Here is a 26,311-nt window from a genome sequence, read left to right on the forward strand (position 1 = left end):
CAAAGTTGACCGAGTGCTTTTGTTTGCAGAATCATACAGTATGGAAACAGGCCCTTCGTCCCAATTTTTCCATGCCATCTACCTGCCTGCATTTAGTCCATATCCCTCTAAACCTTTCCTATCCATGTACCTGTCCAAGTATCTGATCAGACCATCTATATCCCCACACCCTATTCTCACTCCCTCTCCTCCCTTGCAGAGGGAGCCCTGGTTGAAATTTATGAGTCATCCTTAAATACAGGAGAGGTGCCGGAAGACTGGAGGGTGGCAAATGTTGGGCTTCTTTTCAAGAAGGGCTGCAGAGAAAATACTGGGAACTATAGGTCGGTGAGCTTAACCTGTGTATTATCATTATCATCCTTTTATTGTCATCATGCAAAGCAACAATTGTACAGTGCAAAATGAGAAGACGTTTCTCAGGGAATACCGGAGCATCGCACATAAAAACATTTCACGCATAAATAAAAACTATCCAGTTCCTGATAAAAACAGTACGAATAGTTTTTTTAAAAAGTGCAGGTAAAAAAAGCAAAATTAAAATACAAGTAGGGAAAAAAAAAAAAAAAATCATAAAATGTCCAGGGCATTTGGTAGTTGGTAAGTTACAGGAGAGTATTCTGAGGTGTAGGTTATACAGGCATTTGGATGGGCAAGGGCTGATTAGGGATAGTACATCCACAAACTTGCTAATCTTGCCCTGTATGTTCTCATCCAAAACATTGATATAGATAACAAACAGTAACGGGCCCAGCACCGAACCCTGAGGCACACCACTAGTCACAGGCCTCCAGTCCGAGAAGCAACCTTCCACCATCACCCTCTGCTTCTTTTCCATGAAGCCAATTTTCCATCCATTCAACTATCACTCCTTGGATCCCATGCAATCTAACCTTCCAGAGTAGCCTACCATGTGGAACCTAGTCAAATGCTTTGCTGAAGTCCGTACATACAACATCTGCAGCTCTGTCCTCATCGACCTTTTTGGTCACGTCTTGAAAAAAATTCAATACAGAAAAGTGTGAGGTGTTGCATTTTGGGACGTCGAACAAGGGCAGGACCTACACAGTGAATGGTCGGCCTCTGGGGAGTGTTGTAGAGCAGAGGGATCTAGGAGTACAGGTGCATGGTTCCTTGAAGATTGAGTCGCAGGTAGATAAGGTGGTCAAAAAGGCTTTTGGCACTTTGGCCTTCATCAGTCAGAGTATTGATTATAGAAGTTGGGAGGGCATGTTGCAGTTGTATAAGACATTGGTGAGACTGCATTTAGAATATTTTGTTCAGTTCTGGGCACCGTGTTATAAGAACGATATTGTCAAGCTTGAAAGGGTTTAGAAAAGATTTACGAGGATGTTGCCGGGTCTAGAGGGTGTGAGCAACAGGGAGAGGTTGAACAGGCTGGGTCTCTATTCCATGGATCGCAGGAGGATGAGGGGTGATCTTATAGAGGTGTACAAAATCATGAGAGGAATAGATCGGGTAGACGCACAGAGTCTCTTGCCCAGAGTAGGGGAATCGAGGACCAGAGGACATAGGTTCAAGACTTTTTCACACAGTGGTGGGTGTATGGAACAAGCTGCCAGTCGAGGTAGTTGAGGCTGGGACTATCCCATCATTTATGAAACAGTTAGACAGGCACATGGATAGGACAGGTTTGGAGGGATATGGACCAAGCGCGGGCAGGTGGGACTAGTGTAGCTGGGACATTGTTGGCTGGTGTGGGCGTTGGGCTGAAGGGCCTGTTTCCACACTGTATCACTCTATGACTGTATTTTTACACCGTGGATGGCTTGATTGTAGTCATGGGCAGTCTTTCCACTGTCTGATTAGCACGCAACAAAATAGCTTTTCACTGTACATCGCTACACGTAACAATAAACTAAGCTCAAACTCAACTCACCTTCTACCCCGCTAGCCTGAGCATTGATCAGATCACCCTTCACCATTGACCACGCCACCAGACTCACTGGCCATCTTCCTGAGTGTGTGAGACTGCTGCTCTACTCTCTCTCCATCTTCACCATCTTTCTCCAGGCACATCCCATGGAGATGTAGTCGTCTCCCTGCGCCTTGTAGCGTGCCTTCCCCTCTCCTTTCCCCATGGGGATACTGCCCACCAAAGATTATAGAGGAGCTCTATAATATAATATAGAGCTCTGCTCTATAATCTTTGCTGCCCACCCCATCCCCGGCTACAACCGGTCCTCATTCCCCCATCGAGCCGCCGCCCATCCCTGGTCTGGTCCAGGCCTTGGCAACGCTAGGCCCCGTCGCCATGGAGACGCCGCCCGACCGCCCCCGGGCCCGACCCACTTCCTGGTTACCGGCCGGACGCCCCGCCCCACTATGTGACGGTTTCCGGCCAGTGACGCAACCACAACAACACAAGATGGCGGCGGCGGCGGCGGCGGGAGAGGGGCCGCGGCCCGGGACAGAGACTGAGACAGCGGCGACTAGTAGCGGGCTGTGGCCCGGGCCCGAGGTGGCGAGCAGCGGGCTGTGGCCCGGGCCTGGGGCAGAAGCAGCGGCGGCGAGTAGCGGGCTGTGGCCCGGGGCAGAGACTGAGGCAGCAGCGGGGACTAGTAGCGGGCTGTGGCCCGGTCCCGGGGCAGAAGCAGCGGCGGCAGCGGAGCGGCAGGGGGCAGATGGAGAGGCGGCGGCGGAGGGCGAGCGGCCGGGCCCCGGCGGACAGGCAACGAGGCCCGGGGCAGAGGAGGAGGAGGAGGAGGAGGAGGCGGCGGAGGAGGGGGGAGAGCGGCTTGGCCCCGGCGGAGAGGCGGCCGGCGGCCCGGGCCCCGAGGACAGCGGCGATCTACAGCGGGCGGAGGAGCGGCTCGGCCGGATGCTGGCCCAGTGTGAGCCGGGGTTGCTGCTGCTGCAGCGGCTGCTGGTGTGGGAGCGGCCGGCGCACAGCGGCCTCATGCTGCTCGGCCTCAGCGGCGTCTTCTGGTAAAGTGGGGGCCGGAGCAGCATCGTCCGCCCCGGCACCGTGTCCGCCTCCTCCCCGCAGCGCCAATCCGCTCAGACCCCGCACCCTCTGCACTCACTCGGCAGCCGCCGCATCGACCCCCGCCATCAGCTGGCGCCGTCTCCACAGTAACCCCCGGGGCTGAGAGACCATCCCCAACAATGTGTACAGTCCTGATCATAGAGACATACAACATGGAAACAGGCACCGACCCAACTCGTAAATGCCCACCGAGATAGAGCTCTAGTGTCCAGTGGAGTCAAGGGATATTGGGAGAAGACAGGCACAGGTTATTGATAGGGGACGATCAGCCATGAGCACAATGAATGGCGGTGCTGACTCGAAGAGCCGAATGGCCTACTCCTGCACCTATTTTCTATGTTTCTAAGATGTCTGTGCCATGTGCCCGTAGGCTCAAACCTTTTCTAGGGATTAATGGGTCCCTTTCAGAATGGTAGACATAGACAATAGGTGCAGGAGTAGGCCATTTGGCCCTTCAAGCCTGCACCGCCATTCAATATGTGGGGAGAAGGCAGGAACGGGGTACTGATTGGGGATGATCAGCTATGATCACATTGAACAGCGGTGCTGGCTAGAATGGCCTACCCCTGCACTTATTGTCTATCCATGTAACTGTAAACGTTGTGATTATACCTGCCTCATAGAGTCTTAGAGTGATACAGTGTGGAAACAGACCCTTCGGCCCAACTTGCCCACACTAGCAAACATGTCCCAGCTACACTAATCCCACCTACCTGAGTTTGGTTCATATCCGTCCAAACCCGTCCTATCTATGTACCTGTCTAACTGTTTCTTCAATGCTGGGATAGTCCCAGCCTCAACTACCTCCCCAGGCAACTTGTTCCATACACCCACATATGATGAATGTTTGATGGCCTGTACTCGCTAGAGTTTAGAAGAACGAGGGGGGGGGGAGGCTCATTGAAATGTACCGAATAGTGAAAGGCTTGGATAGAGTGGATGTGGACAGGATGTTTCCACTAGTGGGAGTGTCTAGGACCAGAGGTCATAGTCTTAGAATTATTTGCCACAAAAGGCTGTGGAGGCCAGGTTAATGGATATTTTTAAGGCATAGATAGTTTTTTTTATTATTCTGGGTGTCTGGTTATGGCAAGAAGGCAAGAGAATAGGGTTAGGAGGGAGAGATAGATAGATCAGCCATGATTGAATGGTGGAGTAGACTTGATGGGCCGAATAGCCTAATGCTGCTCCTATCACGTATGACTTTATGACCCACCATTCTTTGTGTGAAAAAGCCTTAAACCTATGTCCTTTGGGCAAGAGACTCAGTACATCTACCCGGTCTATTTGTTTCATTATTTTATGCACCTCAATAAGATCACACCCATCTTCCTGCACTCCAAGGTATAGAGTCCCAGCCTACTCGACGTCTCCCTATAGCTCAGACCCTCTAGCCCTGGCAACATCCTTGTAAATCTTCTCTGTACCCTTTCCAGCTTGACAACATCTTTCCTGTAACACCGTGCCCAGAACTGAACACAATACTCTAAATGTGGCCTCACTGACGTCTTCTACAACAGCGACTCGACCTTCAAGGAACCATGCACCTGTACTCCTAGATCCCTCTGCTCTACAACACTCCACAGAGGCCAACCATTCACTGTGTAGGTCCTGCCCACGTTAGACGTCCCAAAATGCAACACCTCACACTTCTCTGTATTAAATTCCATCAACCATTCCTCACCCACCAGGCCAATCGATCCAGATCCTGCTGCACAAACATTTTCACTATCTGCAAAACCACCCACTTTTATATCATCTGCAAGCTTGCTAATAGAACATAGCAACATAGAAAAATAGGTCCAGGAGTAGGCCAATTGGCCCTTCGAACCAGCACCGCCATTCAATATGATCATGTCTGATCATCTAAAATCAGTACCCCGTTCCTGCTTTTTCCCTCATATCCCTCGATTCCGTTAGCCCTAAGAACTAAATCTAACTCTCTTGAAAACATCCAATGAATTGGCCTCCACTGCCTTCTGTGACAGAGAATTCCACAGATTCACAACTCTCTGGGTAAAAAAAGTTTTCCACATTTCAGTCCTAAAAGGCCTATCCCTTATTCTTGAACTGTGACCCCTGGTTCTGGACTCCCCCAACATGGAGAACATTTTTCCTGCATCTAGCCAGTCCAATCCATTAAGAATTGTATATGCTTCCATAAGATGCCCTCTCATCCTTCTATATTCCAGTGAATACAAGCCCAGTCCACCCATTCTTTCATCATGTCAGTCCCGCCATCCTGGGAATTAACCTGGTGAACCTCCTCTGCATTCCCTCAATAGCAGTAATGTCCTTCCTCAAATTAGGAGACCAAAATTGCACACAATACTCCAGGTGCGTTCTCACAGGGGCATTGTACACCTGCAGTAGGACCTCCTTGCTCCTATACTCAACTCCTCTCAGTCAAAATGCCGTTGGCATTCGTCACTACCTGTGGTACTTGCATGCTTACCTTCAGTGACTGATGTACAAGCACACCCAGGTCTTGTTGCATCTCCCCTTTTCCTAATCTGACACCATTCAGATAATAATCTGCCTTCCTGTTCTTGCCTGCAAAGTGGATAACCTCACATTAATCCACATTATACTGCATCTGCCATGCTTCTGCCCACTCGCCCAACCTGTCCAAGTCACCCTGCAGCCTCATAGCATTCTCCTTGCAGCTCACATTGCTACCCAGCTTTGTATCATCTGCAAACTTAGAGATGTGGCCCTGTATGTTCTCATTCAAATCATTGATGTAGATGACAAACAGTAACGGGCCCAGCACCGAACCCTGAGGCACACCACTAGTCACAGGCCTCCAGTCCAAGAAGCAACCTTCCACCATGCTCTGCTTTCTTCCATGGAGCCAATTTTCTATCCATTCAGCCAACTCTCCTTGGATCCCATGCGATCTAACCTTCCAGTTCAGCCTACCATGCGGAATCTTGTCGAAAGCCTTACTGAAGGCCATGTATACAACATCTACAGTTCATCGACCTTTTTGGTCACGTCTTCAAAAAAAAAACGCAATCAGGTTTGTGAGACTCCCAAATACAAACCATGCTGACTATCCCTAATCAACCCTTGACCGTTTAAATTCCTGTATAACCTATCCCTCAGAATACCCTCTAGTAATTTTCCAACTACAGATGTTAAGCTCACCGGCCTATTTTTCCCTGCAGCCCTTGAATAGAGGCACAACATTTGCCACCCTCCAGTCTTCCGGCACCTCTCCTGTATTTAAGGACGACTCCTAAATTTCAATCAGGGCTCCCGCAATTTCCTCTCTAGTTTCCCACAATGTCCTCAGATGTATCTGATCTGGCCCCTGGAGATTTGTCTACCTCCTACACGTTAGTACGTCCTGAACCTCTACGACCACAACACAGACTGCTCTCAAGACACTTCTATTGACGGAACAAAGTTCCTCCATCCTCCTGTCTTTCTCCTCAGTAAATACAGAGGATAAATACTCCATCTCCTACGGCTCCACACAGAGGTGACCGCTTTGATTCCTGCGGGGCCCCACCCTCTCTGGTTACCCTTTTACCCCTAATATATTCATAAGATCACTTGGGATTGCCCTTAATGCTCCCTGCCAGAGCTATCTCCTGGCCCCCATTTGCCTTTCTGATTTCCTTTTTCACTTTGCTCCTTAGTTCCTGAAACTCATCCAGGGATACACTAGATTACAGCTGCCTATACCTGTCCCATGCATCCTTATTCTTGACCAATGCCTCCATTTCTGTCGCCAGCCAAGCTTCCTTGTGTTTGCCTGCCTTGCCCTTTGCCCTCAACTACCTCTGGCAGTGTTCCATAGACCCACCAACCAGTGGGAATAGTTGCCCCTGAGGATCTTATTAAATGATTCCCCTCATCTTTAGTCTATGCTCTGATTATCCAACATATCCATCCCCCTGATGATGTAATGGATTCCTAAGGTGATCCGTCAGCCTCAGTGCACCAACTCTTGCATTTGATGTTATGACGGGTAAAAGCATACCTGCCAGGACTTAGTCCAACCACCAGTCATTCCTCCCTTCTGCTCCTATCTGGCAGAAGCTTGAAGACACGCACCACCAGACTCGGGAACAGCTTCTTCCCCTCTGTTGTCAGGCTTCTGAACGGTCCTTCCATAAGCTAGGGTACTGTCCGATTCACCTCTACCCCATTGCGGACATTGGACTTTGTCTCTGGAACTGATGCGCTACAATGCTGAGAACTATATTCTTTCGCTTTGCACTCTCTATTATAGTTGACTTGACGGAAATGTATTTATGTATGGTATGTCTGATCTGTTTAAATAGCATGCAAAACAATGCTGTTAACTGTACGTTGCTATACATGATAATAAAACCCGCTAGTGTTGCCACTTTTAGGGAAGTATGTACCTGTACTATAGACAATAGACAATAGGTGCAGGAGTAAACCATTCGGCCCTTCGAGTCAGCACCGCCATTCAATGTGATCATGGCTGATCATCCCCAATCAGTACCCCGTTCCTGCCTTCTCCCCATATCCCCTGGCTCCGCTATCTTTAAGAGCCTTATCTAGCTCTCTCTTGAAAGCATCCAGAGAACCGGCCTCCACCGCCCTCTGAGGCAGAGAATTCCACAGACTCACAACTCTCTGGGTGAAAAGGTGTTTCCTCGTCTCCGTTCTAAATGGCTTACCCCTTATTCTTAAACTGTGGCCCCTGGTTCTGGACTCCCCCAACATCGGGAACATGTTTCCTGCCTCTAGCGTGTCCAATCCCTTAATAATCTTATATGTTTCAATGAGATTCCCTCTCATCCTTCTAAATTCCAGATTATACAAGCCCAGCTGCTCCATTCTCTCAGCATATGACAGTCCCGCCATCCCGGGAATTAACCTTGTAAACCTACGCTGCACTCCCTCAATAGCAAGAATGTCCTTCCTCAAATTAGGGGACCAAAACTGCACACAATACTCAAGGTGTGGTCTCACTAGGGCTCTGTATACTAGTTATTGGAAGGATGGCATTCAGCTGTAAAAGATGTAGACAAGATTCACGAGCATTTTACTAGGACTGGTGAGCTTGAGTTATTAGGAGAGATTGGATAGGCCAGGGCTTTTTTATTTGTTCAATGTTGACTTGTTCAATGTAGACCAGATTGGACATAGCGGCAGTTTTTGCGCAGTACATCTTTGACATGGGATAGCAGGGGAGTTCTTGCGGAGGGACGTTGGGGACCAGTTCCCTGAAAGTGGCAAGGATGAAGAGCTTTCCTTTGTCAGTCGGGCCATTAGAAGAGACACAATCTTGTTGGAGCTTTATAAGGCTTTGGCCAGGCCATGTTTAGATGATTTTGTGCAGTTCTAGTCACCCCATTGCAGGAAGGTTGTGAATGCTTTGGAGAGGGTGCAGCAGAGGTTTACCAGGATGCTGCCAGGGTTACAGGCTATTAGCTGTCATTGTCATAGGTTAACAATATTGGGATAATTTTCTTTGGAGGCATGATAATAATATCTACAATTACAAGAAACATTGACAGGGTGGACAATCAAAACGTTTTTCCCCAGAGTGGAAATGTCAAAGACTGGAGGGTGAGAAGGGAATGGGAGACTGATGGGTGCAGAAACGTGGCTGGCAAGGGTGGTGATAGATATGATGGTGGCATTTGCCAGACTTGGATAAAGACACATGGGTGAACAGGGCATGGAGTGATGTGGATCACACACAGGCAAGGATGTTAGTTTAACTTGGCATTATGAATGGTGTTGGTATTCTGGGCCAGAGGGTCTGTTCCTGTGCTAAATTGTTCTATGAGGGGATGAATGGGGCCCTCCTGTCTTATCACATACTAAGTACTTAAATCCCAGTACTCCGCTGTAGAGAGGTGAGGCAGGTATTGGGTGTGGACTTGGCAGAGATGGGGTGCAGGGAAATGGTGATGGTTAGATCTTCTTTCTATCAATCGATGCTGAACGATGCCTTTGTCAACAGGTTGTTTTCCTCCACTTCCCTGCGGCCGATCTTCCTCATCAGTTCATCTTTGTTGGGCATTTTGTTGCTGGATCGTTGGAAGAGTGGTGTGTTGGCCCGTGTCATGGGTAAGTCTCACATACCTGGTACATCATGGGTACGTCTGCACTGCACTCACATACCTGGTGCATCATGGGTACCAAAGATCCTACAGCGAGCAAGATAGACCACTTGACGAAAAAGACGTAGTACGGTCATGGGCAGATTCACGGGTCATTTTCGGCCCCATTTCCGTAACCGGCTTCCGTCTCTGCACCAAAGATCCCGTAGCGGAGCAAAGATACTAGTGCGGAGACGGAAGCCGGTTACGGAAACATCCCCATAAAAATAAAAGTTATTTGGTAAAAATCGTCTCCTCATTTTCAGAATTATAATTTATTAACACAAACTTTTCCCCGCAACGTTGATTACACTGCGAGTTGGGTTACTGAAATGGATGAAAAAAAGGGCCACATTCCGCTCCGTTGCGTACTAGGCATTGGGGGTTCAGTATTGATGTGGATAGAGAACTGGCTGGCAAACAGGAAGCAAAGAGTAGGAGTAAACGGGTCCTTTTCACAATGGCAGGCAGTGACTAGTGGGGTACCGCAAGGCTCAGTGCTGGGACCCCAGCTATTTACAATATATATTAATGATCTGGATGAGGGAATTGAAGGCAATATCTCCAAGTTTGCGGATGACACTAAGCTGGGGGGCAGTGTTAGCTGTGAGGAGGATGCTAGGAGACTGCAAGGTGACTTGGATAGGCTGGGTGAGTGGGCAAATGTTTGGCAGATGCAGTATAATGTGGATAAATGTGAGGTTATCCATTTTGGTGGCAAAAACAGGAAAGCAGACTATTATCTAAATGGTGGCCGACTAGGAAAAGGGGAGATGCAGCGAGACCTGGGTGTCATGGTACACCAGTCATTGAAAGTGGGCATGCAGGTGCAGCAGGCAGTGAAGAAAGCGAATGGTATGTTAGCTTTCATAGCAAAAGGATTTGAGTATAGGAGTATACGGGATACTGAGTTGGATGATCAGCCATGATCATATTGAATGGCGGTGCAGGCTCGAAGGGCCGAATGGCCTACTCCTGCACCTAATTTCTATGTTTACACATCAGCCCATTGCATTTAGCAGAAGTGGTCTATCTTGCTCCGCTATAGGATCTTTGATGGGTACGTCTCACATGCCTGGTGCATCATGGGTAAGTCTGCAGCACACTCGCATAACCAGTTGTACCCCAATTACTAAATACCCCAATACGCTGCCACCCCATCGGCCCTCACCCACCCCTGTCTCTGTTGTCACCCTGGCTGCTCTCTGCAGTCTCTCTCTACCCAGACCCTGTACCCCATCCACCCCATGCCCCACAATTAGTTACCCTCGCTGTGTGCTCAAGGTGATCATCTTTGTCCGTTTTATCTCCGCAGTTCAACGTCCAGTGGATGAAGACGTCAGGTACGTTCCCTCTGCACCAGCCGCAGTTCTTTAGCTGCAGACAAATGCAGATTGTGCAGCCCCAGGGCTGGGCAGAGGATGTGGTGGGAGGGGGAGTGGGTTGGTGAATCAGACAGGTATTGTCATTTTGGGAAGTATGGGTAGAATGTGTGGGTACAGTTTATCAGTAACAGGTGCAATGTGATGGGAATGGTAGACTTACAATGGAGGGGAGGGGAGCAGATTAGTGGGAGTTTCAGATGTACAAGAACAGAAGTGTGGTGAGATTGTGTGATTTTAATTACCCATCAATGATTACAACAATGTCAAAGGAAGAGTTTCTAAACTGATGAGAGGTACAAAGAAGGTGATTACCCACAGTCTTTCCCCAGGATAGGGGAGTGTATTACTGGAGGGCAGAGGTTTAAGGTAAGAGTGGGAAAGATTTCTAGAGGCAATCTCTTCTAGGAGGGTGGTGGATATATGGAGTGAGCTGCCAGAGGAAGAAGCGGGTGCAAATAAAAGACATCTGTACAGGTACAATGAAGGGTTCAGCAGGAGATTGGCCAAATATAGGCAAATGGGGGTAGTTTAGATGGGGCATGGATGAGTCGGACCAAAGGGCTTGTTCCCGTGCCGTATGACTGACTCCAAGACACTACAGATGCTGGAACCTGGAGCACAAAACCAGCTGATGACGGAACTCTGGATGGAGGTTGGTGTTTTGGGTTGACACAGGGCCTCGACCCAAAACATTGATCACCCCTCCACCCCACAGATGTTCCTGCAGCAGTTTGTTTGGTTCAGGTACAAGCTGACCACTTTCCCACAAGCAGGAAAAGGTCGGAGAACCAAAGCCAGAGCTCCTTGAATGATGAGAAAGTTGGTGAATGTGATGAAATAAAAAAGCTAAATACTTCAAACAAGAATCAGGTTACAAGAAGCTGAGAAGTGAAGAAGAAACATGAAATGCAAATAAATCATCCAACATAAAGTAGCGCTTGATATAAAGCAGAACTGCAAACCTCCTGCATCTGTGGTCCTGACCTAAAGCAGAACTGCAAACCTCCTGCATCTGTGGTCCTGACCTAAAGCAGAATTGCAAACCTCCTGCATCTGTGGTCCTGACCTAAAGCAGAACTGCAAACCTCCTGCATCTGTGGTCCTGACCTAAAGCAGATCTGCAAACCTCCTGCATCTGTGGTCCTGACCTAAAGCAGAATTGCAAACCTCCTGCATCTGTGGTCCTGATCTAAAGCATTGTTCATTATCAGTCCACACACAGAACAACACAGAAACACGGCCCTAGGCCAAACATGATGCCAAGACCAAGTCAGCCCGCACTATAATCCATATCCCTCCATTCCCTACATATCCATGTGTTTATCCAGAAGTCTCCTAAATGCCACTACTGTATCTGCCTCCACAACCAATCCTGGCAGTGTCCTCCAGGAACATCGTGAAAGAAAAACTATTCAGGGGTGAAGCATCTTTGAAAAGGAAAATGCTGCCAGGAATGGATGAAATGAATCCAAAATACAAAGTGCTGGAGGAACAAAGCAGCTCAGGCAGCATCTGACGGGGATGAGCCTCATGATGGATTTGGGGGAAGAAAGCTGGAAACGTGGTTGGGACGGGACAAAGCCTGGCAAGTGATAGGTGGATACAGGTGTGAGGGAGCTTTTATTGGCAGATGGGTAGAGTTCAACATCATCAGTATAAAGCAACTTCCCTTTCAACTTTGCCCTTCTCATATTAAAGCTTTGACCTCTAGTGTTTGACATTTCCATCCTGGGGAAAAAAGATTCTGACTGTATAGTATCTTGAGACTTAGATACAGCACGGAAACAGGCCTTTCGACCCACCAGGTCCGCACCGTCAGCAATCACCCTGTACACCAAGGGTTCCCAACCTGGATACTGGGGAGGAATTGCAATTTATAGAAGCTAATTAACCTACATACCTGCACGTCTTTGGAATCTGGGAAGAAACCGGAGCATCCGGAGAAAACCCACATGGTCACATGGAGAACGTACAAACTCCATATAGACAGCACCTGTAAACAGGATTGAACCCGGGTCTCTGGCGCTGTGAGGCTGCAACTTTACCGTTGCGCCACCATGCTAGCCCAAAATACTTGCACGCTTCTCAATTTCATGCACTTCTGTCAGTTCTCCCTGCACCAACCAGTGTTCCAGAGAAAACTATCCAAGTCTGTCCAATCTCCCGGTAGCTAATACTCCCTAATCCAGGCATCATTCTGGCAAAACGGCTCTTTCCAAAGCCTCCATGTCCTTCCTGTGACGGGGTGAGCAGAACTGCACGTAAAACTCCACATGAAGACTAACTCCACAAACTCCACATGCAGACTAACCATAGTATTATATACAATAGACAATAGGTGCCGGAGTAAGCCGTTCGGCCCTTCGAGCCAGCACCGCCATTCAATGTAATCATGGCTGATCATCCCCAATCAGTACCCCGTTCCTGCCTTCTCCCCATATCCACTGACTGCTATTTTTAAGAGCCCTATCTAGCTCTCTCGAAAGAATCCAGAGAACCTGCCTCCACCACCCTCTGAGGCAGAGAATTCCACAGACTCACCACTCTGAGAAAAAATGTTTCCTCGTCTCCGTTCTAAATGGCTTACTCCTTATTCTTAAACTGTGGCCCCTGGTTCTGGACTCCCCCAACATCGGGAACATGTTTCCTGCCTCTAGTGTGTCCAAACCCATAACAATCTTATATGTTTCAATGAGATCCCCTCATCCGTGTACAAGCCCAGCCGCTCCATTTCTCAGCATATGACAGTCCCGCCATCCCGCGAATTAACCTTGTAAGCCTACGCTGCACTCCCTCAATAGCCAGAATGTCCTTCCTTAAATTATGGGACCAAAACTGCACACAATACTCTAGGTGTGGTCTCACTAGAGCCCTGTACAACAGCAGAAGGATCTCTTTGCTCATGAAGCTTATGAAGCTGCAACATGACTCCCTGACTCTGATACTCAATGCTCCAACCAATGAAAGGTGGCATGCTGTCTGCCTTCCTTACTGCTCTATCTACTTGTGTTCTGGACTTAGATCACAAGATACCTCTGTACATCAATGTTGTTGGGGTCATGTCATTCATTGTATTCTTTACCCGTACATTTGTTTGGATTAAACTACAATTTCTGCAGCTGATCTATATCCCGCTGTATAGTTTTGACTACCTTCCTCACAGTCTGTGACCCCAGCAATATCTGTGTCATTGCAAACTTACTGACCAACCCGTCCACATTTACATCAAGTTACTAACCAACCCATCCATGTTTACCTTCCATGTTGCCTGACCTGATGAGTCAAAATTGCAGTGTCTGCAGTTACTTGTGTCTCCATCTTCTCTTCAATAATAACCAGATAACCCAAAGATGCAGAGTTGCAGCAGAGAAGGTGGTGTTTGCTTGGAGGAGCTAGACAAGGTTTGTCTTCTTGAGTATTCAGTCTTTGTCAAAATACCTGTTGTGGAGATGGTGGAGGTGATCTATTGGACAGGAAATATTGGAGAGGCTGAGTAGATGGCAACTCTCATCTTCTGGTCATATACATTGGTGGAAGGATGTCTGAGGATTGGATGCAGGATTGGCAATCCTTATTCAAGGAGCTGCATACCTCATAATCAATTTAATATTAGAATAATCAGGTATTGTATTGTATTGTATTTTAATGACCACACAGCCAGGCTGGTGGAATTTGTTATCAGTACAGCTCGGTACAGGTTCCAACATTTCATCAAACATTAAACATATAACATAGATATACATACAAACAGACACATTACATAATACATAAGGGCCATGCTTATTTCGTATTTCCTCGCCGTACAGAGTTTAAAAAGTTAATTGCAGTGGGAATGAAACTGTTTTTGAAGCGGTTTGTTTTGGAGGCAATTGTCCTGTAACGCCTCCCAGAGGGCAGTAGCTGAAAGGCATAGTGTGCAGGGTGAGTGGGGTCAGAGATGATCTTGCGGGCTCTGTGTAGTGTCCGTTTGTGGTAAAGTGATTCAAGGGATGGTAGGGGTAAGCCAATAATTTTGGATGCTCTGTTTATGATGCGCTGTAATTTCTTCCGGGAGAGTGAGTCGAGACTGCCGAACCAGACTGTGATGGATGAAGTGAGGATGCTTTCGATGATGGCTGTATAGAAGCGGAGCATGAGATGAGACCTTACTCTGAACTTCCTGGGCTGTCGGAGATGGAAAAGTCTTTGCTGGGCTTTTCCATAGATGTGGTCAGCGTTTGTCCTCCATTTGAGGTTGTTGCTGATGTAGGTTCCAAGGAGTTGGGGAGACTTGAAATAAAATAACAATGTATGCAAGAGGCAAACTGTGGCCTAGCTTGAATTTGTTGTTGAAGTAACAAAGATGTTGGCAGAGATGCAGAGAAAGTTGGCCATGAAGGTTTTATGAATCGTTTGGCAAAGCTTTTCGTTAAGGAGGTTATTAAAATGGAGTCTCATGGGCTAGGAGTCAGTGTGGGCTTGGATAGAGTCAGTCGTATAGTATAGAAACGCCCGCCAGTCCACCCCGAGCATGCCAACCAGCAAGCGCTTATCTACACTAATCCCATTTACCAGCTTGTTCTCACCTTTCCATGCACTAATCTGGATACTTGTAAAATTACCTGCCTCCGTCGTCCCCTCCGGCAGTACGATCCAGACTCCATCTGTGGAAAAAATCCTTCTCCGCCCCCCACTGAACCTCTTACTTTTTAGCCCAATGTTGTATGGGGAAAACGTTTCCTGTTAACAAATCTATCTACATCACTCAGTTGTTCATGCCTGTGTGAGTCTCCTCTCCTCCATGGAAAACAAATGCAATCTAATGCATCTCTTTTACAAATGCAATCATATCCTTCCCGCAGTGCAGGGACCAGAACTACACACACTACTCTATCCATGTCCTGGGCAGTGCTGGCCACTCAAGCTCTGGGCTCATTCAAAGATGTTGCTGAAGACCAGAGTACTTGGTGTGAAGTTGTGGCCCAGGGGAGGGATGATGGTGGGTGGGAGACGCCACTGCTTGTGTAGTAGTGAGCGGGAGAGGCCACTGCTTGTGTAGTGGTGAGCGGGAGAGGCCACTGCTTGTATGAGCGGGAGAGGCCACTACTTGTGTAGTAGTGAGCGGGAGAGGACACTGCTTGTGTAGTAGTGAGCGGGAGAGGCCACTACTTGTGTAGTAGTGAGCGGGAGAGGACACTGCTTGTGTAGTGGTGAGCGGGAGAGGCCACTGCGTGTGTAGTAGTGAGCGGGAGAGGCCACTGCTTGTGTAGTAGTGAGCGGGAGAGGCCACTGCTTGTGTAGTACTGAGCAGGAGAGGCTACTGCTTGTGAGCGGGAGAGGCCACTGCTTATGTAGTAGTGGGGAGGCTGAGGGATTTCTGCTTTGAGATTCTGCCTGCACCCAGTAGGGATTAACGGGTCCCTTTCAGAATGGCAGGTAGTGACTAGTGGGGTACCGCAAGGCTCGGTGCTGGGACCGCAGCTATTTACAATATACATCAATGATTTAAATGAACGGATTCAAAGTAACATTAGCAAATGTGCAGATGACACAAAGCTGGGTGGCAGTGTGAACTGTGAGGAGGATGCAGGGTGACTTGGACAGTTTGGGTGAGTGGGCAGATGCATGGTAGATGCAGTTTAATGCGGATAAATGTTAGGTTATCCACTTGGTGGCAAGAACAGGAAGGCAGATTATTATCTGTATGGTCTCAAGTTAGGAAAAGGGGAAGTACAACGGGATCTGGGGGTCCTTGTTTATCAGTCACTGAAAGTAAGCATGCAGGTACAGCAGGTAGTGAAGAAAGCTAATGGCACGTAGGCCTTCATTGCGAGAGGATTTGAGTTTAGGAGCAAGAAGGTCCTTCTGCAGTTGTACAGGGCCCTAGTGAGACCTCACCTGGAGTATTGTGTGCAGTTTTGGTCTCAAAACTTTAGGAAGGACATTCTTGCTATTGAGGGAGTGCAGCGTAGGTTTACAAGTATATTCCCGCAATGGCGGGACTGTCATATGCTGAGAGAATGGGTCGACTGGGCTTGTATTCACTGGAATTTAGAAGTATGAGAGAGGATCTTATCGAAACATGAAATTCTTAGAGGATTGGACAGGCTAGATGCATGAAAAATGTTCCCGATGTTGGGGGAGTCCAGAACCAGGGGCCACATTTAAGAATAAAGGGTAGGCCATTTAAGACTGAGATGAGGAAAAATCCTTTTCACCCAGATGGTTGTGAATCTGGGATTCTGCTGCAGAAGGCCCTTGTTTCCATGTGCAGTGGCTTCTGATGTGACCCTGGAATTGGATGCCACTGTGGTAATGACCAGTTAGGTGGCCTGACTCTCCGAGGTGCTTCCTCCAATAAAATGCTTCCAGCCAAGTAGTGCCGTCACAGGTTTGAGGTTAGTGTCTGGGCCGGTTGACTGGATCATTGTAGTGTACAAATAACAGGTCCTGAAGATTCCCTGCTCTGCAGTGTGCACTGGTCTTCACAAAGGTCACACAGCCCCAGGACATGCCAAGGGGTGGTCTCCTGAACCCCCCATCTAAATGCTGTGTGAATGTGTGGCCACTGCTTGCTGCAATCACCACCTCCCTGTACAGTACAGTCATCCACACTGCCACCTCAGTCCTGCCTGCACTATAGATTAATCTGTTGCTTCTCTCTTTGGATCCAGTGATGGGAGTTCCACACGGCCTCGGCTGCTCCGACTGCCAGACCTTTGCCACTGTCTCGCAGAGAGCTGGGTGGCCTTTCACCTCTACTTGAAGGAAGTGCTGGAGTACAAGAGGCAGAACCCGGGCAAGGTGGGTCATGCTACCAAGAGGGTGTGCACGTGCATACGTACGTGCGTGCGCGTGCGTAAGTGTGCGCGTGCATACGTGTGCGTGCGTAAGTGTTTGCCTACGTGTGTGCGTGCGAACATGTGTGTGTATGTGCGTGCGTACGTGTGCTCACGTGTGCGTGCGTACGTGTATGCGGGTGTGCGTGCGTACGTACATGTGTGCACGTCCGTACGTGTGCGTACATGTGTGCGTGCCCGTGTACGTGCGTCCATGTGTGTGCGTGCATATGTGTGTGTGCGTGCGTATGTGTACGCGTGTGCGTGCGTACGTGTGTGTGCGCGCGTGTTCGCGTGCGTGCGTATGTGTGCGCATGCGTATGTGTGCGTGTGCGCGTGCGTACGTGTGCGCGCGCGAACGTGTGCGTGCGCGTACAAGTGTGCGTACGTGTGTGTGCGCGTACGTGTGCTTGCGTACATGCGCGTGTGTACGCGTGTGCATACGTGTGTGCATGCGTGCGTGTGTGTGCTCGTGTTAGATGTGACGGGACGGAGTGGCGTTGCAGGCTGAACTACACAAGCAGCGAGTGAGGAGGGTGAGAGTTCTCCTCACTGCAGCTTCAGCAGTGGGTTTACTCCATGGACACCTGCCTCGTGGGTTTGTGATTGGCAGCTTGGTGCCTTGTCGTCACTGACTTTGCATCCTCTGCCCATTTTCTCTCAGTTCTGTCTGAAGATGTGCATTGGCTGTTCAGCAACGGCTGCGATCGGACACTATATTCCTGGAATCATGATATCCTACATCTTCAGTGAGTATGTTTATCCCAAGGGAATATCCATATTGTAGAGTTAGACAAGCCAGGCTGGGAATTACAATAATCCCATCATTGTAGCAAAACTGAGAGGAACTGGGTAGCAGCTGGCTATTACCTCCCCCAGCAAGACAGCAGCATTGCACGCTGGTGTGAACAGCTGGAGTCTGTTCTGCTGCAGACGCCAGGGTCAGAGCCGTGTGCTCCAGGGGCTGATGGTCAGCCATGTGCTCCAGGGACCAGGGTCAGAGCCGTGTGCTCCAGGGGCTGTTGGTCAGAGCCGTGTGCTCCAGGGGCTGGTGGTCAGGGTCAGAGCCATGTGCTCCAGGGACCAGGGTTAGAGCCGTGTGCTCCAGGGGCCGGGGTCAGGGTCAGAGCCGTGTGCTCCAGGCGTCAGGGTCAGAGCCGTGTGCTCCAGGGGTCAGGGCCAGGGTCAGAGCCATGTGCTCCAGGGGTCAGGGTCAGAGCCGTGTGCTCCAGGGGCCGGGGCCAGGGTCAGAGCCGTGTGCTCCAGGCGTCAGGGTCAGAGCCGTGTGCTCCAGGGGTCAGGGCCAGGGTCAGAGCCGTGTGCTCCAGTGGTCAGTGTCAGAGCCGTGTGCTCTAGGGGTCAGGGTCAGAGCCGTGTGCTCCAGGGGTCAGTGTCAGAGCCGTGTGCTCCAGTGGTCAGTGTCAGAGCCGTGTGCTCTAGGGGTCAAGGTCAGAGCCGTGTGCTCCAGGGGTCAGGGTCAGAGCCGTGTGCTCCAGGGGTCAGGGTCAGAGCCGTGTGCTCCAGGGGTCAGGGTCAGAGCCATGTGCTCCAGGGGTCAGGGTCAGAGCCGTGTGCTCCAGGGGTCAGTGTCAGAGCCGTGTGCTCCAGGGGTCAGGGTCAGAGCCGTGTGCTCCAGGGGTCAGGGTCAGAGCCGTGTGCTCCAGGGGTCAGTGTCAGAGCCGTGTGCTCCAGGGGTCAGGGTCAGAGCCGTGTGCTCCAGGGGCCAGGGTCAGAGCCGTGTGCTCCAGGGGTCAGGGCCAGAGCCATGTGCTCCAGGAGTCATGGTCAGAGCCGTGTGCTCCAGGGGTCAGGGTCAGAGCCGTGTGCTCCAGGGGTCAGGGTCAGAGCCGTGTGCTCCAGGGGTCAGGGTCAGAGCCGTGTGCTCCAGGGGTCAGGGCCAGGGTCAGAGCCGTGTGCTCCAGGGGCTGGTGGCAATAATATATATCCCCACCACACTGTGGTATCGGCCCCTCTCACTGCACGAACAGAGGCGGGGTATTCAGGCAATCTCTAACTAAGAGGACTGATGAGGGCAGTGTAGTAGATGTTGTCTACATGGACTTTAGCAAAGCCTTTGAAAAGGTCCTGCATGGTAAGCTAGTCTAGAAGCTTAGACTATGTGGGGTCCAGGGTGAGCTGGGCAGTTTGGCGTAGAAGTTGGAGTGTGATAGGGGAGGGTTATTTTCAGTTTGGAGGCCTGTGACCAGTGGTGTGTCGTGGGATCAGTGCCGAGTCCACTCTTGTTTGTACTTAATTTGAATGGCGGTGTTGTTCACATGATGGGTAACTTTACAGATGACCCAAGTCAGTGTGTGGTGCAGAGTGAAGTGGGTTACTGTGACAACAAGTGTAAACGGGGCAGGACATACAAAGTCAATGGCAGGTTGTGGAAAATATTGTGGAGCGGAGAGTGCTAGAGGAACAGGTAGATAAACCCATGAAGGTGATGACCTGGGCTTGGCTTCATCAGTCAGGGCAGTGTGCAGGATTGGATGTCATCTTGGTTCTACACGTCATTGTTGAGATGACACAGAGTATTGTTCGTAGTTCTGCTTGCCCAACTATTGGAAGGAAGTCATTCAGCTGAAAAGATTCACATGGACGTCACTGGAATTGGTAGGCGTGAGTTTTCAGTTTCAGTCCAGTTTATTGTCCCGTGTACCGAGGTACAGTGAAAAGCTTTTGTGGCGTGCTAACCAGTCAGCGGAAAGACAATACATGATTACAGTCAATCTATTTACAGTGTACAGATACATGATGAGGGAATAACGTTTAGTGCAAGGTAAAGCCAGCAAAGTCCGATCAAGAATAGTCCGAGGGACATCAAAGAGGTAGCTAGTAGTTCAGCACTGCTCTCTGCTTGTGGCAGGATGACCTGCAGTCCGTCGGTTTGAGTAGCTCCGTGAGGTCGGGTGGGCAGCGTCGGTCGGAGACTCCATGAGGTCTCGTTGGTCACGCTGGGCCTCGCCGCACCACGAGTCGATGTGGTTGGTCTTGGGGTGTCGGGAGTCAAAGTAAGGACAGATCTGAAAGACGTGTAAAAAGATCATAGTTTTAGGAGAACGTGGGTAGGTCATGTCTCTTGTCACTGGATCATAGGAGCTGAAAGGTGGCCGTGTAAGGATATAACATCATGAGGGGAGAAGAAAGTGGAAGACACTTGGACAGGTGCACCGGACAGGTACGCGGACAGGTGTGCGGACAGGTGCACCGGACAGGTGTGCGGGCAGGTGCGCGGACAGGTGCGCGGGCAGGTACACGGACAGGTGTGCGGACAGGTGCAGTGGGAAATGGGCCACACTCGGGCAAATGGGACGAGCTCATATAGACATCTGGTCAGTGTGGACAGTTTGTGTGACTGACCGATCAAACAGGACAACCAGGCATTGGCAGGGATAGGGGGAAGATCCAGGCTGTGGGTGGGGATTGTTCAAATGTCATTCTCTGATTCTCTGCTGTTTGTTGCAGTCCTGAGTCTGCTGCTGTGGCCCCTGGTGTTTTATCACGAGCTCATTCAGAGATGTACACGGGTTTTGGAACCTGTGTTAATGACACTGGACTATACAAGCATGAAAGGCAGCACGAGCCACCGTCAGAGAGACAGGAAGAGTAAGTCATGGTCGCCCTTCACAGTTAATGTACGACTGAGCCTTGTGAAACGTGCCGCATCTTGTGGCTAAAAGTGGTGCTGACACTATCCTGGAGCCTTGCTTGCTGCCACAGAATCTCCTGCCTCTACCCCTAACTAACGGGTCTCCTGTCACTATTGCTCTGCCCCTCTCCACCCTTCTCCACTGCCCCCCAGAGTCAGACTCCATGCCACTGCTGTCCCCAGACCAGACATGCCACCAACAGTGTCCCGAGGATCATATCTATACCCCGCTGTGTAGAAAGGAACTACAGATGCTCGTATACCAAAGATCGACAAAATGCTGGAGTAACTCAGTTGGTCAGGCAGCTTTTCTGGAGAAAAAGGATGAGTCCATACTATCTCTTCACTCACAGTCCCATTACAGCCGTATAGTAATCGGGCACGGAAACTGGCCATTCAGCCCAACTTGCCCACGCAGACAAAGATGCCCCATCTACACTAGTCACATCTGCCTGCATTTGGCCCATAACCTTCTAAACCTTTCCAAATATCTCAAATGTTCTAGTACCTGCCTCAACTATCCCCTCTGGCAGCTTGTTCTATACACCCATCACTCTGTGTGGAAAAGGTTGCCCCTCAAATTACCTCTCACCTTAACCCTGTATCCTCTAGTTCTTGATTCCACTACTTTGGGGGTAAAGACCATCCTGTGCTCAAGGAATAATGTCCCGGCCTGTCCAACCCCCCCCTCGAGCTCAGGCTCTTGTTCCGGCAACATCCTCACAAATCTTCGACTTAAAACATCCTTGCTTTATCAGGGTGCTTTACCATAACATTCTCCTTCACACCCTGCACCCTCATCTCACCACTGTTAGTCTGTGTATCATTTGTCCAGTTTTTCACCATTTATTTTCACCTTGTTTCTCACCCATGCTCTAACGCGGTTTCTGCTCTCCCCCACGGCTCCAGATCTCATGTCCAGGACTGTAGATGCTAGTTTACACGGGAGATAGACAGTTTAGTTGCTAATCTCAAGGACTTTGTTGCTGTTTGTGGTTTGTGTGTTTCAGAGAAGTTACTGGTGAAAGCGGAGAGTTGTGATGAGCCGACGGCTGAGACGGAGAGCGAGAGTGAGGCCGAACTTTCCTGCTTCAACCCCAAGGTATTGGTCTGCTCGCAGGTTCCGCAGCCTGCAGTGCAGCACTGGATGCGCACAGATATGTGGCACTCATGCAGCCGTGGATGCACAGATCTGTGGCACTCATGCAGCTCTGGACACGCGGAGATCTGTGGCACTCATGCAGCCGTGGATGCTCACATATGTGGCACTCATGCAGCTCTGGATGCGCACAGATCTGTGGCACTCATGCAGCCGTGGATGCAGAGATCTGTGGCACATGCAGCCGTGGATGTGCAGAGATCTGTGGCACTCATGCAGCTCTGGATGCAGAGATCTGTGGCACTCATGCAGCCGTGAATGCACAGATCTGTGGCACTCATGCAGCCGTGGATGCACAGATCTGTGGCACTCATGCAGCTGTGGATGCACACAGATCTGTGGCACTCATGCAGCCGTGGATGCACAGATCTGTGGCACTCATGCAGCCGTGGATGCACACAGATCTGTGGCACTCATGCAGCCGTGGATGCACAGGTCTGTGGCACTCATGCAGCTACTTATTTACATCATCGCCACAACATTCTCGTTAATTAGCAGCAATGATTGTGCTGAATTAACCTTTGACCTCAAGGTTAGCAATCTCTGCCCTGATGCTAGATTTCACCATTTATCGGGAATTGCTTTTTTGGAACTGGTAAGATTTAGTATGAAACATAGACAATAGGTGCAGGAGTAGGCCACTCGGCCCTTCTAACCAGCACCGCCATTCAATATGATCATGGCTAATCATCTAAAATTAGTACCCCGTTCCGGCTTTCTCCCCATACCCCTTGATTCCTTTAACCCTAAGTGCTAAATCTAACTCTCTCTTGAAGACATCCAGTGAATCAGCCTCCACTGCCTTCTGTGGCAGAGAATTCCACAGATTCACACCTCTCTGGGTGAAAAAAGTTTTTCCTCAACTCGGTCCTAAATGGCTGACCCCTTATTCTTAACCTGGTACTGGACTATCCCAACATCGGGAACATGTTTCCTGCATCTAGCCTGTCCAATCCTTTAAGAATTTTTAATGTTTCAATAAGACTCCCTCTCATCCTAAATTCCAGTGAATATAAGCCAAATCGATCCATTCTTTCATCATATGTCAGTCCCGCCATCCCGGGAATTAACCTGGTGAACCTACGCTGCACTCCCTCAATAGCAAGAATGGCAGGAGAAAGGCATGGGGTGTGATGATGGGGGTATTGGAGTGAAGGTTTGTATTGGTGGCCCTGTGGGCAGTGCTGTGTCTGCTGTGTGATTGCTGGCGCGTGATCAACACTCATAAGTTAATAAGTGACGGGAGCAGAATCAGGCCATTCGGCCCATCAAGTCAACTCCGCCATTCAATCATGGCTGATCTATCTCTCTCTCTCTCTCTCTCTCTCTCTCTCAACTCCTGCCCGCCCTGATGCTTACAGGTGGATGTCAGGACGACAGCTCTGGCCTTTGCGATCACGGACTCTGAGTTATCAGATGAGGAGGCTTCCATCCTGGAGAGCGGAGGATTCACCGTGTCGCGAGGAACAACGCCGCAGCTTTCTGATGTGTCAGAAGGTAAGGCGGGGTCCGGACATTTACACAACCTCTGCCCATCAAGACAGCTCCCCCACCCAGCACCCCCCCCCCCCCCCCCCCCCCCCCCAGCACCCCAGTCTGACACACTAGCTCCGTCCAAGGACAGCCCAACGTTACCATCTCATTCTCTGTGGGAACGCCCTCATACTGCAGTCAACCTCGTTCACCATTCACCACCCCCTCTCATCACCAAAACAGGAAAGGATTCTCACAACCCAACCATATAAACACTGAAGAAGGGTCTGGACAGGAAACGTCGCCCACTCCTTCTCTCCAGAGATGCTGCCTGTCTCGCTGAGTTACAACAGCATGTTGTCTCCATGGTGTAAACCAGCATCCTTTGTGGGCCTGTGTGCGAGTGGGCCTGTGTGCGTGTGGGCCTGTGCGCGCGTAGGCCTGTGCGCGTGGGGGCCTGTGTGCGCGTGGGCCTGTGTAAGCGCGTGGGGGCCTGTGCGCGTGGGGACCTGTGTGTGTGTGGGCCTGTGTGCGTGTGGGCCTGTGTAAGCGCGTGTGGGCCTGTGCGCGTGGGGACCTGTGTGTGTGTGTGTGTGGGCGTGTGTGTGTGTGTGTGTGTGCGTACAAGATACAAGATACATTTATTCGTCACATGTGCCAGATGGCACATTGAAATGAAATTCCCATACAGCCATACAATAAAAATAAAGGACACAGCACACGATAGAATTTAACATAAAACATCCCCACACAGCAGAATCAGAGTTTCCCCACTGTGTGGGAAGGCACCAAAGTCAGTGTGCGCGCGCGTGTGCACTTGGGGGCCTGTGTGTGTGGGGGCCTGTGTGCGTGGGCCTGTGTGTGCGTGTGTGTTTGGGGGCCTGTGTGTGTGTGCGTGTGTGTTTGGGGGCCAGTGTGTGTGCGCGCGGGGGGCCTGTGTGTGTGTGTTTGGGGGCCTGTGTGTGTGCGCGCGGGGGGCCTGTGCGTGTGCGTGGGGGCCTGTGTGTGTGTGGGCCTGTGTGTGTGTGTTTGGGGCCCTGTGTGTGTGCGTGCGGGGGGCCTGTGCGTGTGCGTGGGGGCCTGTGTGTGTGTGGGCCTGTGTGTGTGCGTGTGCGTGGGGGCCTGTGTGTGTGGGCCTGTGTGTGTGTGGGCCTGGGTGTGTGGGTCGCTGGGCTTCCAGCTTTCACCCTGCTTGTGTTTCTAGACCTGGAGCGCCAGAGTATCCACAGTGAACCAGAGGAGGCCTTTGCCAGGGACCTGGCTGAGTTTCCGTCGGTGGAAGAGCTGTCTGGTGACGGGAGCCCGTCTCACGGCGTTGCCCGACTTGCGGCTCTAGACTCGCCCTTCTTCACCGACGCCCTCACCTCCCCCCTGCACTTTGTGAACTCGCACTTCAATGGAAGCCAGGCCCGGAGGAGCCAACCCTCAGCGCTGGGCTCCGCTCTACACGGCTTCAGTGAGGAGATGGTGGCCTCTGCCCTCAGCACTGTAGTACAGAACACGCTGACCTCCTTTCTGTCCGGCCATCTGACCGACGGCCATACACACAGCTCTGAGCTGCTGCCCACCCAGCCAGACCAGAGCCTGCACCTCCAAACAGCGGCTGCAGGGCTGGGGCTGGGACTCGGCTCAGAGCCACCTCTACACGAAGAGCTGGATGACTTTGAGCTACTCGACCAGGGCGAGCTGGAGCAGATGGACACAGAGCTGGGCCTGGAGGAGGGGGGCCGACTGGGGAGTGGGCAAGCCGGCCCCTCACAGCCCACGCTCACCGGACCGCAGGATGACAGCTAGTGACACTGACCGCCCGCGCTCTGGTCATAGCGTGGCATGGAGCCCAGCATGTGGTCCCAGCCCCTCAATGTAGCCCCGCCCCCTCGCTGTAGCCTCTAACTGTTGCCCCGCCCCCTCGCTGTAGCCCCGCCCCTCGCTGTAGCCCCGCCCCCTCACTGCAACCCCACCCCTCGCTGTAGTCCCGCCCCCTCATTGTAGCCCCACTACTAACTGTAGCCCCGCCCCCTCATTGTAGCCCCACTACTAACTGTAGCCCCGCCCCTCGCTGTAGCCACGCCCCTTCACTAGCCCCGCCCCTTCACTGTAGCCCCACTACTAACTGTAGCCCTGCTCCCTCAGTGTAGCCCCACCCCTCACTGTAACCCCGCCCCCCATCGTGGCCCCGCCCCCTCACTGTAGCCCCGCCCCCTCACTGTAGCTGCTCCTGCTCCGTGTGTGTATGTGTGTGGGCCGCTCTGTCAGCATGTGACCCCGGTCCCCAGTCCCGCGTCGTGTGGTGTCAGTCAGTGTGTCCGTCTGTCAGTGAGTGCAATGTCCCCCAGTCTGTCCCCTCACCCCATCCCAGCGACACCCCTGAGTCCCAGACCCCCGGCATTCCCCCCACCGTGTCTCCCCCTTCCCATGGGGTAGCAAACTGCATCACTCTCGCTCTGCCCTCCCTCGGCTACCTGTGACTGGCCCCCTGTGGAGGTGCCCTGCGGTGTGTGGGCCCCCAGACCCCACACCCACCTGCCCCTATCTCCACCACCACCCACCCCTGCCGTTCCCCCCCACTCCCCATCCCCCCCAATCTCATGCCCCCATCTCCACCACCACCCCCCCCACACTGCCCCCAATCCCCACCCCCCCCAATCTCATGTCCCCATCTCCGCCACCACCCCCCCACACTGCCCCCACTCCCCACCCCCCCCCCAATTTCATTCCCCTG

At 51.1% G+C, this 26,311-nt stretch overlaps 1 protein-coding gene and 1 long non-coding RNA gene across 2 annotated transcripts; one reads left to right on the forward strand and one right to left on the reverse strand.

Moving 5' to 3' along the window:
• Window positions 1-206: 206 nt before the first annotated feature.
• LOC116975653 lies at window positions 207-3,731 on the reverse strand. The gene is made up of 3 exons (XR_004412686.1): window positions 3,721-3,731; window positions 954-955; window positions 207-338 (listed from the first exon to the last, which is right to left on the reverse strand). It is a non-coding gene; the product is annotated as an uncharacterized LOC116975653 (long non-coding RNA).
• Window positions 2,381-25,496, forward strand: retreg2 (reticulophagy regulator family member 2). The gene is made up of 9 exons (XM_033024969.1): window positions 2,381-2,946; window positions 8,964-9,070; window positions 10,418-10,445; window positions 17,141-17,270; window positions 17,970-18,054; window positions 20,774-20,914; window positions 21,968-22,059; window positions 23,478-23,613; window positions 24,794-25,496. The coding sequence occupies exons 1-9, from the start codon at window positions 2,387-2,389 to the stop codon at window positions 25,381-25,383; spliced, it is 1,869 nt and encodes a 622-aa protein (XP_032880860.1). The 5' UTR covers window positions 2,381-2,386; the 3' UTR covers window positions 25,384-25,496.
• Window positions 25,497-26,311: the final 815 nt, after the last annotated feature.

This window comes from Amblyraja radiata, chromosome 7 (genome assembly GCF_010909765.2).
Source record: "Amblyraja radiata isolate CabotCenter1 chromosome 7, sAmbRad1.1.pri, whole genome shotgun sequence".
NCBI lineage: Eukaryota > Metazoa > Chordata > Chondrichthyes > Rajiformes > Rajidae > Amblyraja > Amblyraja radiata.